The 16,243-nt window shown below is 42.7% G+C and overlaps 1 protein-coding gene across 1 annotated transcript in view; it reads right to left on the reverse strand.

Annotated features, from left to right (window-relative positions):
* ADGRF2 (adhesion G protein-coupled receptor F2) overlaps positions 1-15,453 on the reverse strand; it is a 44,947-nt gene extending 29,494 nt beyond the window's left edge. Inside the window, exon 1 of the mRNA XM_053602638.1 lies at positions 15,326-15,453. Coding sequence (XP_053458613.1) covers positions 15,326-15,356 — 31 coding nt within the window. The 5' untranslated portion in view covers positions 15,357-15,453. The remainder of the gene's footprint in view (positions 1-15,325) is intronic.
* Positions 15,454-16,243: the final 790 nt, after the last annotated feature.

Consider the following 16,243-nt stretch of genomic DNA (forward strand, 5'->3'; position numbering starts at 1 on the left):
AAACCTAGAATATACTTGTCCATCGTTGTCTATTTTCTGCTGTCCAAACCTGAAGAAGGTGCTTAGGTTGTTAATTTATGAGTTTATTCAACAAAGAAAAAATGAGCCCTTTATTTCCAAGCAATGTCCTAGCAGCCAAAAATGGAAGGACAGCAAGCTTGGCTTCCTCTCCTCAGCCACCTCAGCAACCCAGGGAACTCGCGGGGTAATGGGATTCCTGACACACAGCCTGAGGGCTTGGGAGCTTGGATTGGGGCTGCTTTCTACAGCCAAGAGACCCTAAGAGTCAAAGCTGGTATAATGACATGACAGGAAGTTTTCCGAAATTCCAGATTCCACAAAGCCTTCTTAATTTCAGGATATCTCATCCTCTTTCTACACATAATTCCTGCACCTCCAAGCCATATGGTTGACTGGCAACAGGCACAGCTCACTAATGTGAGACAAAACCACGTGAGCCGCCTGCTGGGACCTGTCAATGCATGGCCCCTTCACAAACAAACATGAGCATCATTGAAAAACACACGCATGCGGACACATACATACGCAATGGGCATGAGGAATTTTACAGATAGCTATAACCAAAACCTCTGTGAATTGAACCCTTATATCCTGATTAAGATAAAAAGAAAGTATTAGACTCACAATCACCAACCACAGTAATCAAAAAGGTAAACAAAACTCCAGACAGAACTTTATCATCAAGCAGGAGTATTTTAATCACTAGCTTTGCCAACTGACAGTCTGCAGCTATTACTTCCATAATTAGGTTTTGTAATGAATTGCTGAGATTTCAAGGGAGATTTCACAAAGTGCTACGGAAGTTCCCAGACAGACTGTGGGTATACACTTCAGATGACCTCAGCAGTGGAAGATTCCACAGCGTCTATCATTAACCATCTGTTTTCCTCTTAGTCAGAGACCAATCCATCCCTCCTTCCTGAATGCAGACATTGTGAAAGGCAAGAGAAGAGTAAGACAGTTACTGTCTGTTTATTCTGTATCAGGAATGATGTCTATGTCAGTCTTTTTAATGCCATCAAGTAGTTCTATGCTACTGGAATAACTTCCACAATTTTCCAATATTTAGGAGCTAAAAGCTGACCTTGCCCAATCTCGCAATCAGCAGACAGAACATTTGGGATTTGAACCTAGGTCTGAGATGCTTTTAGTATTTCATATGGCTTTTCTAAAATAAGAAAAAGCCTATCTTCGAATGGGGCTTAACTCTTTTAGAATATGTTTTAGAATATACAAGCACACCTTGGAGATACTATGGGTTAGTTCCAAACCACTGCAATAAAGCAAAGATTGTAAGAAAGCAAGTCAAGCAATTTTTTTGGTCCCCCAGTGCATATAAAAGTTATGTGTACACTATACTGTAGTCTATGAAGTGTGCAATAGCACTATGTCTAAAAAATAATGTGCATGCCTTAATTAAAAATATTTTATTGCCAAAAAATGCTAACAACCATCTGAGCCTTCAGCGAGACTTTCATCATCTTTTTGCTAATGGAGTGTTCTGCCTCAATGTTGGAGCTGCCAACTGATCAGGGTGGTTGTTAGAGTGGCTGGGGCAATTTCTTAAAATAAGACAATGAAGTTTGTCACATCGATTGATGCTTCCTTTCAAGAAAGATTTCTGTAGTGTATGATATTGTTTGATAGGAATTTACCTACAGTAGAATTTCTTTCAACCTTGGAGTCAAATCTCTCAATCCCTGCTGCTGCTCTATCAACTAAGTTTATGGGTATTCTCTATCCTCTGTTGTCATTTCAACAATATTCATAGCATGGGGGAGGAGGATGGTGGAGACAAGATGGCTGACTGAAGCCAGCTTTCCACAGAGGCTCCCGTCCAGAAGGAGAGTTAAAGGACAGAAATTTAGCAAGTAACCTGGTGGATTAGAGCTGCACCAAGAGAGAAGGTGGACAAATTCACATAAACTCCGCTGAGGTAAGCTGCAACCCCCAGGACACAAACAAAAGGTATGAAATCCATCACCAAGCAGACAGGAGTCCCCTCACCCATGAGAACGACTCAGAGTGCCCCACAAACAAATGAGCAAAGTTCAAAGGTCCTCCCACTACACTCCATGGGAGATACCCTCTAAAACTGGACCTACCCCCACGACTAGGATGCCATGGCATTCTCCTGCCAGGCATAAAACTGTATATATTCTCTACCTGCAATTCTGTGCTCCCAGCACTCCCCTCCACTCTCACCCTGAGGTCTGGAGGCCTGTCCCCCAGGAGTCCAGATTCTTGGGTGATTTCTCGAGGGGTGTGGACAGGGCCTGGACTGCAGCTGGTCAGCGCTGATTCTGCGGCACGGGAGTGAGGAGAGGATGGTCGGCTGAGAGGGAACCACGCCGGAGAGGCAGTGCCCCGAGGTGCAGAGCAGCAGCCATTTTTGGCAACAATAGGGCTCACCCCCAGATATTCTGAAGCCACACCCCCTGCCTCTTTAGGCAACCAGAGGAGGCTGGGCATCTTCTCAAGTGGCAACCATCGCGGAACAGATTTGGGACGGAAACGCAGGCCCCGTGAGTAAAGCGTTTGCCTGGTACCAGCCTAGGTGGAGTGCGGGCACTAGAAAACGCACATGCAGTGCCGGCTGACTCCCAGGGTGGGGCCGACCCAGAGGACTGCTTTACTGAGCCTAGACAAAGGAGTACAGAAGGCTAGAACTGACAGCTAACCCAGCTGCAAATACAAACCTTTGCAACAGCAAAGACAGGGCCTAAAGCGCAGGTTTGGGGAATTCAAAATAGCTTTTCTTCTGCAGGGGAATTTAGCCAGGACAGAAACAAATTCCGCAAAGTTGTTCTGTTCGGTCAGTAACATCAATCAGGGGTGGGGCTGGAACTGAGTGAACACCCCCCCAGCCTCCATCAAGTACCCAAGGTTGTCAGGCCTCACCTCCCCCTGCTGGATAGAGGCAGAGAGCTGTGGCCTGACTGAGCATATATAGATTTCCTTGTGATTCAGGCAGGTGCAAACCCCCGGAGTGTCTGCTCACTGGAGGCAACTGGGTCACAGCCCTGCGGGGCTGTCAGTGACTAGGTGTGACAGAGATGCAAGGTGGGGAAGGAGGCATCAACCTTCCCAGACTAATCTATTTTCTGGGTGGGTCCTCCTGACTTCACAGAGCACCGGAGCAAGTCATACTTGAGTTGTCAGCAGACCCCTGCAATCTAGTTGCCAGAGACCTTTTAAACTCTCCCACCTGAGACAGGTGCAGACTGAGACAACTGATTTGGACCTTTTGAACTGAACCAATCGCCCAGGGACTATCCAAGTGGTGCCCTGGGTGTGTGGTTGTAGGAAGGTTTGATTTTCCTTTTCCAATTGTTACCTGTGGGGGGTGGAGTGTCTTAATTGCTGGTATTTCTCCACAGCTGATACTTCAACCCAGAGTAACTGTTTCACTCGGGTCGAACAGAGACCAGCTAAAAACAAGACAGAACCACTTAGCCCCATCACACCAAACAGGTCCCCAGTTTCTCAGGCTGTAGCATTGTATGGGTCCTCAACAAAACTCTGGGAAAAAGTCAAATGATGTAAAATAATCATGGGGTGGAATCAGCGGAAAAACTTTGGTAACATGAATAACCAGAATAGATCTATCACCCCACACACACACACCCCCCAAGGAAAGATATGGCAGATGTAACTGAAGATCCCATTCATGAACAGCTGGTCAAGATGTCAGAAATTGAATTCAGAATTTGGATTGCAAACAAGATTAATAGAATGGAGGAAAATTTGGAATTAGAAATTCGAGGATCAATTCAAAAGTCAGAATTAGAAATTCGAGGAGAAATTCAAAAGTTGTCTCAAGAATTTAACAAATTTAAAGACAAAAGCACCAAAACTTTTGATGCACTGAAGCAAGAATTTGCAGCCCTCAAAGATCTGAAAAATACAGTAGAATCCCTCAGTAACAGAGTGGGGCAAGCAGAAGAAAGGATTTCTGACATTGAAGACAAAGCCTTTGAATGCTTCCAAACTCTCAAAGAGGAAGAGAAATGGAGAGCAAAAACAGATCATCATTAATGTGCACAGCTGTGATTTAATAAAATATATATATATATATATATATTCACAGCATCTTCACCAGGGGTAGCTTCACTTCAGGAAAGCACTTTCCTTGCTCATCCTTCAGAAACAACTCCTCATCCATTCAAATTTGATCATGAGATTGCAACAATTCAGTCACTTCTTCAAGCTCCACTTCTAATTCTAATTTTCTCACTATTTCTCTATCTGCAGCTTTCTCCACTGAAGTCTTGAACCCCTCAAAGTCATCCATGGGGGTTAGAATCAACTTCTTCCAAACTCCTATTATTGTTGATATTTTCACCTCCAATGAATCACGAATATTCTTTTTTTTTTTTTGTAGAGACAGTCTCACTGTACTGCCCTTGGTAGAGTGCCCCGTGGCGTCACACAACTCACAGCAACCTCCAGCTCTTGGGCTTACGCGATTCTCTTGCCTCAGCCTCCCAAGCAGCTGGGACTACAGGCACCCGCCACAACACCCAGCTATTTTTTTGTTGCAGTTTGGTCGGGGCTGGGTTTGAACCTGCCACCCTCGGCATATGGGGCTGGCGCCCTACTCACTGAGCCACAGGCACTGCCCCGAATATTCTTAATGGCATCTAACATGTTGAGTTCTTTCCAGAAGGTTTTCAAAGTGTTTTGCTCAGATTCATCAGAAGAATCACTATCTATGATAACAATGGCCTTACAATATGTAATTCTTAAATAATAAGACTTAAAAGGGGAAATGGCTCCTTGATCCTCAGGCTGCAGAATAAAAATTGTGTCACTAGACAGGAAAGACAAGAGTAGCATCCTTGCACATCAACAACAGAGCTCTTGGGTGACCAGATGATCACCGTCAATGAACAATAATACTTTGAAAGGAACCTCTTTTCTGAGTAGTAGCTTTCAACAGTGGGATTGAAATATTCAGTAAATGATTTTGTAAACAGATGTGCTAACACCCAGGTTTTGTTTTCCATTTCTAGAGCACAGGCAGAGTTAAATTAGCATAATTCTTAAGGGTCCTGGAATCTATAAAATGGTAAGTGAGCATTGGCTTCAACTTAGAGTCACCAGTTGTATTAGCCCATAACAAGAAAGTCAGCCTGTCCTTTGAAGTTTTTAATCTACCATTGACTTCTCTTTTCTAGCTATGAAAGCCTTAGATAGCATCTTCTTACAATAGGAGGCCATTTCATCTGCACTGAAAATCAGTTGTTGTAGTGTAGCCTCCTTCATCCATCACCTTACCTGGACCTTCTGGATAACTCACTGCAGCTTCTGCATCAGCACTTGCATCTGAACCTTGCACTTTTATGTTACGGAGGTGGCCTCTTCCTTTAAACCTCATGAACCACCCTATGCTCACTTCAGACTCTGCATATGCTCCTTCCTCACCTCTCCCGGCCTTCATGGACTTGAAAAGAGCTAGGGTCTTGCTCTGGATTAGTCTTGGTTTAAGGAAAAGTTGAAGCTTGTTTGATCTTATCCGTGCCACTAAAACTTTCTTCACATTAGTGGTATTTCACTTTCTTATCTTTTTGTGTTGTCTGCAATAACATTTTTAATTTCCTTCAGTAGCTTTTCCTTTGCATTCACAACTTGGCAACCCATCTGATACAGGAGGCTTAGCTCTCAACCTGTCTTGACTGTCAACACGCCTTCCTTGCTAAGCTTGATAAGCTTGATCATTTCTAGCTTTTGATTTGAAATGAGATACATGCTATTCTTCCTTCACTTGGACACTTAGAGGTCACTGTAAAGTTATTACTTGACCTAATTTCAATATTGTCGTGTCTTGGGGAATAGGGAGGCCCAAGGAGAAGAAGAGAGACAGGGAAATGGCCAGTTGATAGAGCAGTCAGAACACATACAACATGCATCGATTAAGTTCAGCATTTTACATGGGTGAGGTTGGTTCATGGCTCCTTAAAACAATCACAGTAGTAACATCACTAATCACAGATGACCATAACAGTTACAGTAATAATGAAAATGTTGAAATAGTGTGTGAATTACCAAGATGAGAGAGACCCAAAGTGAGCACACACTGTTGGTAAAGTGACACTCGAAGTCTGGCTCATCATTGGTTGGCATAAGCCTTCAATTTGTAACAATCACACTACCTGTGAAACACAATGATGTGAAGCACAGTAAAGCAAGTGCTGCCTATGTAACTTCGATGCTGTCACAGTTACAGAGTGGAAATTGTGGCTCAGATATGAATCGGCCTTCCCCAGGTTACATCTCAAGTTATTGGAAGAACAAGACACTCTTTTGACTCTTGATCCAGGGCTCTTTTAACTGCATCAACCACCCCTGTCCTCCTTTCTGTCCTCAGTAGAAATGCAAAAGGTTGGTCACCATCTCCCATACCCCTTACTGAAAAAAACGAAAGGTTTTGTGGATTCCATTATCTCAGGTAAATGTACATTTTGACAGGGATTTTCTAGAGGCAGCTACTCTGCAGTATAGGCATGATCTCAGGTCAATAGGCCAAATATTTGCCAGCCACAGTGGCTCACATCTATAATCCTAGTAGCCCGGGAGGCCAAGGCAGATGGCTTGGTTGAGCTCAGGAGTTTGAGACCAGCATGTGTAAGAGTAAGACCCCGCCTCTACTAAAAATAGAATAATTTAGTTGGGCATTGTGTTGGGCACCTGTAGTACCAGCTACTCAGGAGGCTGAGGCAGGAGGATCACTTGAACCCAGGAATTTGAGGTGAGCTGGGCTGACGCCATAGCACTAGAGTGCCTAGGCAACAGAGTGAGACTCTATCTCAAAAAAAAAAAAAAAAAGTCAATTATTTGGTAGCAAGGGTGACTCTCCATGTCCCAAACCAGACACACAGAGCCACCTATCCATATCTTTGGGTGAGCCCAGAGTGTTGTCTAGAAGTTCAGACGTTTTTCAAATTTTTAATCATTTTCATTAGTTCCTCTGAGCTTTGGTTTCTCAAAATCTTTTGAATTCAATGCTCTCCTCTGTATGCAGGCAGGTTTCAGCGGTGCTGAGTTAGAATGATCATTCACCTCTGAAAGGTAAACAGGGATGTCGTGTGCAGATGGCACCCACGCCAGGCACCTGGGCCAGCTGTGCCCTGAGACTCAGCCACCTCATGAGTCACCAAAACCCCAACAAAAAATTTCACCTGACTGTCAGAGGCTGCCAGGATAAAGAAACTATAAAAACACAAAATTTGGTAAGAAATTTTAAATAACCGGGGAAAATCCAAACTACTGTGGCACTCGTGTCACTTGTCTGTCACGGAGAAATGACTGGAGTCACAGGAAAAAGGACAACGTACAAGTTTGCTGATGGCGGTTGTATATATAGGAGCCAAAAAGAATATGGGAAACGGTATAGATGTCAGATGATAACAAAGAAGATAGTAAGTCATGATAAAGCTATATAAAGGAATATTTTGCAGACGTTAAAAGCAGTTATGAAGAGTGTTGGTAACCTGTATATTATTATGAGGTATTAGCAGTATATTACATAATGTTTCAATTTTATAATATTAATAGGAGAAACAGTCAACAAGATGCTGTATGCCCATCCATACAGTGGGATTTCTCACCCACCTGGAAATTAATCATGGAAAATTTCCAGTCTTAACAAAGTCTTGAAAACTGGCTAGAACTTCTGTAATTGTAACAAAATGAGAAAGGAGGCCAGACTTAACAGAACAATTCAAAAACCACTAAAGGAAAGAAACAGAAAATTCTGAAATGAAGTAGAATTGTAGTGGCAGAGCACAGCTCCTAAATTCATTCTCCTTTTCTCTTCCCTCATAACCAAACTCTAGAGTAGACAAAATAATCAGAAATGTCATGGGTGCCTAGGAATCTAGAGAGAAATGTAATTTGGCAATCTTTTTGTTTTTCCTTGTCTAACTGAAGACTCTTAGAATTGGGCGTTAGGGCTACCTTGTGTACTGGGGTGAGGGAACGGAGAAAGGGGTTCACTCTGGTAGGAGTGAAGACTCCAGACTCAAACAACCCAGAGCCTAAAGACGTCAGCCATTGGTATATATGACACAGGAAAAGGGAGTACATTGGACAGGGCGTTGGAAAAACCCTCAGTCTCAGACAAGCGAGCGGGGGATGAGGGGGCTGTTCTCTATCTGCTCCCTGTCACTCATCAGAGTTTTTCTCTGTCCTTCTGCTCCTAAGAAGCTGACCTCTGCAGACTCCCCTGCCTCAGGCTTCCAGCAGGGTTCTTCCAATGGCAGTCACTGCCAGAAGATAAGAAGTGGCACTCTAAGGAGAGGAGGATGCATAGTCCTCATTTTCCCTCCCTCCGTGGTCACAATTCCAGCAGTGGCTGCTTTTCTCTGGCTGCTGTTCCTGCTGGGTGTCCCATCTTCCAGCCTCAGTTGGCACCTGGCTCCAATAATTGCCTCTGCTGCTTCAGACCTGGGGAGCCCAATGTCCTTCCACTGCCCTGTTGCTTCTCTTGGTAGGTGCTGTAGCCCTATGCGCACCTCTGCAGAGAAGCTCTTCATTAAATTCTCTGCAGTTCTATTGTTTTCAGATAAAACCTTTTCAAGTAAATCCGATTGCGAGTGTTGCCTATTTCTAGCAGGGCACTTGACTAACCCACAAGGTTATCATCTCTGCCGCAGAGCTCTGCCACCCCTGTCGACTTGAGGAAAGTGAATAGGGCACAAAATCGCCAGACCTCAAACCTCATGCTGGCAAAGAATGAAGCAGTGGAGCAGAGGAAAGAGGGCCAAAAATCACCCACTGGGAATCAGAGTCATTTAAGTGTGGGCAAGATAAAAGGGGGTGCATCCCAGCAGCGCAAACAGATTAAATTAGAGAAATATTTTGAAGCAAAGCACAAAAGGAGCCAAACTCATGACAGACAGCCAAGGAACCCAACATAACAGTTAGTATCACACAGACACACGCATGCGTGCTAGGAAGTTCCACGCAATTAGTTTAAAATGCACGACAAGATAATATGAGTATAGGGTTTTTATTGCACATGAGTTTAAGGAAGAAAAAATAAAATAATATATCAAGATAAAACTTCAAAAATCAAAATTAGATCTAGAACTTCATAAATGAATTGGTCTCCTGAAGCAAAGAGACACCAAGAAAAAGAAAAGTATCAACATAAGTAAAGGTTTTAGATCATTCCCCAGAAATGCTTTAATGACAGGACCAGATTGCATTTTAGAAAGATTATTTTTCCAGCAGTACAGTCGGTGGGTTTGAAGGCAGAACTCAGAGCCAGGACACCAGTGAGAAGACCAGTCCGGGTAAACAAAACAAGGACCCAAACCAGGGCAATGGCAGGGCGCAGATTCAAAGGGGACCCGATGCCCAGCTGAGCAAGAGGGAGGCGTGACAGAATGGCGTTAGGAACTGGGTTTAGGAAAAAAGACGAAAGTTTAGGGGACAAAGTATGCCAAAAAAGGTCTAATGCTTTTAAAATAAGCATTTGTGATGTCATTCTTCAAGAGAAAAAATACAAAAGAAGGAGCAAGTCTGGAAACAAAGAGAAAGGAGGGAGTTATGCTGATATTCAGCCTCAAAATTTTATTTCCAGATTAACATTTTTCATTATGCAAGTTGTTTCCTGAAGCCCTTCTGCTCTGTCCTGTTTAGATTTCAATAAGCTTCAACATTTTTTTCTCTAACAGCCATGTTGTTATCACAACTGTAGGACGCATCATTCCATAACGCTTTGTGCTTCTGCAAAAGCACCCAGGACATGTCGCTCACAAGTGAAGACTTGGAAATGGACAATCCCAACATAAAAATGCATAATAGTTGTAAGGTAACTATTATAAAAATGCATACAAATGTGTCATAGTTTGTCACAGAATGATCTAGCCTACGGGTGTCTTTAAAAGCATTACATTTGAATGTTTACTGAAGGTAAGTTTTCATCCCTTGCTCATGGGTGAGTAATCACTCTATCTCCTTTCTCACAAATTAAAAATATTAAAGTAATAAGCTTTTTTTTTGCAGTTTTTGGCCAGGGCTGGGTTTGAACCCGCCACCTTCGGCACATGGGGTCAGCACCCTACCCCTTTGAGCCACAGTAGCAGCTCTACTCTGATCACCTGGCAGCAGAGGGATTAAAAATGTGCATCTCTTAACTCAATGGTTTAACAATTGCACTCACATAGGCATACTCACCCAACCAGTGACGCTTTTAAAACACATCACAAGTTGGAGTTTCAGATTCTGTGTGAGCTTTAGTTCCATCTTTTTGCTTTTGAAATAGTTCCATGACTATTCATGACCTTCGCCTTCACCTCATTTCAAGTTTGGTTCTGTCCTCTATACGTAGCTGTAGCTATAGACAGGGAGGTGGGAAAGTTATGAATACTTATTTATAAATAATTATTTGATAAATGGAAAAAGAAAGTGCTTTTGAATGAATGTTCACAAGGAAAACGCAATATGGAAATAAAGAGCAACTAACTCCTAAAACTGGAGCCTGTTTCCGTCCCCACTGGTTGTCCACCGTGGAGCTACGTTTCCACCTTTGATTCCTTACACTTCGCCTTCTTTCTCAGATTACAACTCTTTTCTCTGGATCGCTTTATTCTTGCTGGGGTATATCCTTTCAAACTTTTTTTAATGAAGATCTGTGTGTGATAAACGCCTCAATATTTGTATGTCTGAAAGTATGATACTTTCCCCTCATCCTGAATGGCTGTAAACAAATGAGTAAATGAACAAGGCATCAATGTTTCTATTCAAAGGATAATGAGAATAGAATTTGACCCATAAGCAGGCAGGAATTTTTCCTTTTTTGCACCAAAGAAGTTTTGCAATGGCTTTTCTGGCATGAGATCCCAGAAGAACAGCAAGTAAGAACTAAGATGCAGAGGGCTCTGGTGAAAGAGGTGGCACATCTCAGAAGCACAGGCAGCATTTTGGAGGAGGGCACGGCCTTCTGGATTGAGGAACTGAGGAAGACCAGTACTTGATGTTTATACTTAGAAGAAGTACACAAAGATTCTGACTACACATAGCAACCGTGAGCTAGGTGGGCACAGGTGTAACCAAATTTAAACTGGAACCCTTCTTTGAACCAATGATGGAAAACTTGCCAACCCTTCTTTGAACCAATGATGGAAAACTTGCCAAAACTCCCATTAACTTTCAGATTAGAGTAGGTCTCTTTTGATCAATTCATTGTTTCCTCCTTCTTTTTGCCTTCTTTTTTCTTCTGAGCTGGTATCTTGGCATTGAGATGGAAGCATCCACGGGTAAGCTTCCGCCACGCTGGCTTCTGGGGGGACACAGTCTCTGCTGGTCTTTGGGTCAGTGCTCAGCCCTGCTTTGCCCACACCGAAATACCTGCCTCCTACTCTCCTCTCTCATAGCCACATCCACACAGATTCTTTGTTTTCTCAAGGGCCAAAGGGTGTGTGGGTCCAGCCCAATGTCTGCCACCTCTCAGGCACCACCTCCCTGCTCTGATTCCTCAAAAATCCAGAGTCTTCAGTTTCCTAAAGTTTAGTTCTTGCTCCAGGAAGCTCGGTCCTTTTTTCAGAACCAGCTAGAAACACGTGGCCACTTACCTGTTTTGCATCAGTGTTATACATCTCGGGTTCGCCCCACCAGGACCAGCTCATCAAAGCACAGAGACCTGTACCTGGATAATCCCCTAACAGTGTGTGTGTGTGTGTGTCAGTCTCACTGCTGTTAAAAAGTGAAACAACTAAGAGGCATTTCTTTTGACCTTTTTTTCTTTAAGTTCTAAACTTCCAGCCTCAAGACGTTATTAAAGGTTTTTTAAAGAGTTAAACAACCAAAGACTAGGCACCTAGAACACAATCCCACATGGGCTTTGGTTTGTGTATCTAAACAGCTGACACAAGAGGTGACAATGAGCAAACACCCGAGAAAGATTTGGGACAAGGGAGGAGGAGTTTCCCTTGGCATGGGAAAAAGGACGGGTTACACGAACTCCCTGGTCATCAGCTCCTGTACCAACCAATGCCCGGAGAGGTGAGAGGATATTTCTGGGTGACTCAGGATGGAGAAGGACTGAACTCTGAGACTCAAGGCATTAGGGACCATCATAAAAGTTCTCTGTGGCCAAGCTTGCCCAGAAGGGATACTGCTACTCTTTTCCAGTTGCAGTGATGACGTGAGATTGCTTAGGACTCAGAATTCTTACCAGACCCTTGGCAAGAGACGGCCTCTCCAAACACAGACTGAGATGGAATTGCCTGCAAAAACATTTGTGGGAGAGACAGTGGGGCAGTGAGGAGGACTCAGCCTGTTAATAGATTTAGGGAATCTTTAAGGAAATGTGACATTTTAAAACCCTGACATGTTATGGGTCAAATTTATGCTTGAACATTATGCTGAGCAGCAGTCCTTAGAGTATTTGTTAACATACATTATCTAAAATGCATAGCAACTTGCAAGGGACTACTCTAAAATACCTAGGAGTTTTTATTTTGTAATATATTCAACTTGTATCTTGCTCTACAAAATTTTCAAATTAATGAAGACAAATTCTCCATCATTCCATTCTTTTAAAACGAAGATATGATTTGGAAAAAAGTAGCTGTAATAATAGGTAATTGCTTTTTCTTATCAACTCCCAGATATTCTCAAATTTACCAGTTGAGGATTTAATTTGCATTTCCGTTAGGGGACTATCCTGGACTCCTGTTATTATTATTACTAATTATTTGCCTCACCAGCCTCTCCCGCTCCCCATGCCTGTCTGGAAACTGCGAGCCCTTCCATGTTTACCGTGTACACAGCCGTCTGAACAGTGCACCTGACCAGAGCTGACTGCGTTAGGGGACGGCAGGCTGCTCCACCTGGGCTCATCTTTTCTCACCCCAGGAATTCTGAAACTTGACAGAAAGAAGGAGATGGAACTTGCTGTCTTCCCTGAAAGGGGCTGAAAAAGACTGTAGCCCCAGCAGAAATTTCCAGCTTTGATTATAATTGGGATTTTCTAAGAATGTTTAAAATACATCAGTATCTGGGCCCTCCTCCAGACACATTGAATCAGAACTTTGGGGGCTAAGGCTCAAGCACCGATACATTCCACCAGACTTTTAATTTTGAATACTTTCATTACTACTGAAAAATCATAAGACTAGTACAGTGAACACCCCCATACCCTGTCACCTAGATGGTGCCACTGGTTCACATCTCGGGATGAATGGGCTTTTAAAACTCCACAGCTGAAGTCAATATACGGAACTGAGAAAAATCCTGGGTGATATTACTACGTGATGGAGACCAACCCAAAGAAGGACAGAGCACAATAAAGGGAAAGGAAACTGCTCAGGGAGAAGCAGGACCTGCATCCTGTGCCCTGGCTTCTAGGAGACACACAATCATCTTCACCATAAAGCCACCTCTGAGGCTTTAGCTTATGTAGCTTAGGAGTCTGTTTATTGCAGTCAAAAGACTCAGGGATAATATGCAGGCAGTAAAAGCTTCTCCTACAGCTTCACCCCTACATAAAAATAAAATCGGTTTTAGTGGCCTCAGAGATAGCTATTGTATCAAGAGAAATACATAAAAATAACAAACTCAAAAGCCATGAATTCCTAAGATAATGGGACCAACAGCCTACTTGCTAACCTACACTTTTTTCAAAGTAGCCGTTGTGTCCTAAAGCAAACTGTTTCCACCAGTCAATTAAGTCAAATCTTACACACACAACAGGGACAGTACCAAGGGGGAATGGTAACAGTGGGCGAGGAGGGGTATTTTACCACTATCAGGGGCTAGAATTGCCAAAACATGTGATGATAAAAAAACACAGACTGATTTTTAATTAGTCCTATAATTCTTTTTGGACATATTTAGAAATAGTATTCTTTGGGGGTTTTTTTGTTTGTTTGTTTTTTGGTGGTGAAAACCTTTGAAACTTATTCAGTAATTTAGAATCATACAATACACTTTTTAAAAAAATTCAGATTAACATGAGTGTACAAATAATTAGGTTACAATGTTTGCGTTGTTAGGTAAGAAATACTATTCTTTATAGACACAGCACCTGTTACTGTCTGGGCCCAGAGCAAACTGCTTCCACTAACCCCTGCCCAATTGTAGAAAGACCAACCTGTCACCAAGGGTTGAGCTGTTCCTTGATCTCATCATATTTAAATAAGAGTCATGGTTTCTGTTTACAATTTTTTATTCATTTTTCAAAAAAGACAATTATGCCATAACTCAATAATGTAAAGTTATAGCTTCCTCAAAGACATAAAGTATCAAAAAAATTTTTTAAAAAGACATAAAGTATCAAAACAAGCTTTGCAGTCTTTTAAGGCTAATAATTTACCCAAATTTAAAATCACTTATCTGACCTACCAATAAGTCAATTTCTACAAACTATAAAAATATGAGTAAAGTTTGAAATAAGAAATGTAAAAAAACAGAAGTGATGTGAGAGAAATCCAAGCTCACTGTTCAAGGCAGAAAACCACATTTTGCCAAAAGTCAGAGGATCAAAGTTTTTAAGCAAAATCAAACTTTTGTAATTTACACTCAGCAACTACTGACAAAGAATCTTTCAGAAGGAAGGAATAAAGTTAGGCGTCAGTTATAACAGTATTTTCAGGAATGGTATGAAAGATCATTGAAACCTACATGCCTGGGTGTTCTCTCCCACGAGGCAAAGAGCTGCATACAGCCTGACGCAGCAAAGACTGGCTAAACTATGAACTGGGAGAGACTTCCCCAGATTTACGTTCCTGGTGAGAAAGTCTAATCAGGGAAGAAGACTATCTAGGACCAAGACTTCTGGTTAATCATTGGAGGTCCAGGATGTTTTGTGATGGTATAAAAATATTCCTTGGGTTTCAAGAAGGATTTGAGGTTAGTGATACTTCAATAATAAGTCAAAATTGTAGATTCAACCTTACAAAGTCCGTTGAGGAGAAATAATGATTAAAAAACAGTTCATTAACCTCTGTAATGTGCACTTAGTCACTTCGCGTTTATCAGGGGGAAAAAAGTCATTTAGAAATTCCAGCTTTCTGCATTCTGATATTCCGATGGATTCCGGGGAGCACAGAAAATCAGAGAACAATAAGTGAAAACACAAATATTGTCATTCCAGACTGGTGCCCTGATTCAGTTATGTAAATTGCCTCCAAGTTACCAAATTCCTTCTTAATACTTATTCCCTGTGTACCTTATTAATTATGCCTCCAAATTACCAGAGCCTCACAAATACAGAGTCATTATTGGCTGCTTCTCTCTGAAATTCCTCCCCAAGGAAGTCATTGAGAGAAAAGGAGGACCTGTTATTACTCACGGTGGATGGCCAACAACGTCACTGACAACATTTGCCCCGCTCCCTGGCAGTTGGAGATCCAGGCATCAGTGACTTCGCTCTGTCATATCTTGATACAGATCAGCAGGCTAGGATCCTGCACCTCTGAGCAGTGAACTGAGCTCCAAATGGCAGCTCCCCAGGCTGAGGCCTGCCCTCCCGCAGGCAGGGGCCCCACGTGCAGGGTGCTGCAGCCTGACGGACGAGTCCTGCCTGGGAGTAGCTCCTGCAGTGGGAGGGGCACAGCACTGGAAGACGGGTGAGTCACACGTTAGGTGACACACATGAACTCTCACAAAAGGGAATAGCCTCTGTCTTTGGCAAGGGATCCTGGAAGCAAAGGATCTGTGATACTTTGTCATAACTATTTCTTCCTTACAAATGGGCCTGAGCCTGAAGAGGAGATATAGAAAGCACAAGTGCCTGTGCTGGAGGCTCTGTTAGTGGCTGGCCAGCTTGCTGGTCACTGGGATTATGGTAGTATGGTTCCCTAATCGTTTCTGCCTGTCCTTGCTTAAGGTAGCATTCCCAACCTCCTGTGGTTAAGTGAGATGGCGATCACTAATTCACAATGGTAGCTTATCCATTAACCTGAGTGACTGTGACAAGGAAAGGCCCCTGAGAACCCATAATGGACACAAGAAAAGGTTACTCTAGTAACCTCAAGTAAAGGTTCGTAGTCACTGAGATTGGGGGCCCATTGTTACTTCAGCATAACCTAGCCTATACTGACTGATACAGGCACTCTTGAAAAGCAACATGCTCAGTCTCATACCCTTCTTTCACTTTGAAATTCTCAAATTCTTTCCTTTTTTTAACTTAAGCATTCATGAATTTTCTAGCTCCCCCTACCCCATATTTGAAAAACTACATCCACGTTTAGTTAGAGCAGTGGTTTTC

The sequence above is a fragment of the Nycticebus coucang genome, chromosome 9 (assembly GCF_027406575.1).
Source record: "Nycticebus coucang isolate mNycCou1 chromosome 9, mNycCou1.pri, whole genome shotgun sequence".
Classification (NCBI taxonomy): domain Eukaryota; kingdom Metazoa; phylum Chordata; class Mammalia; order Primates; family Lorisidae; genus Nycticebus; species Nycticebus coucang.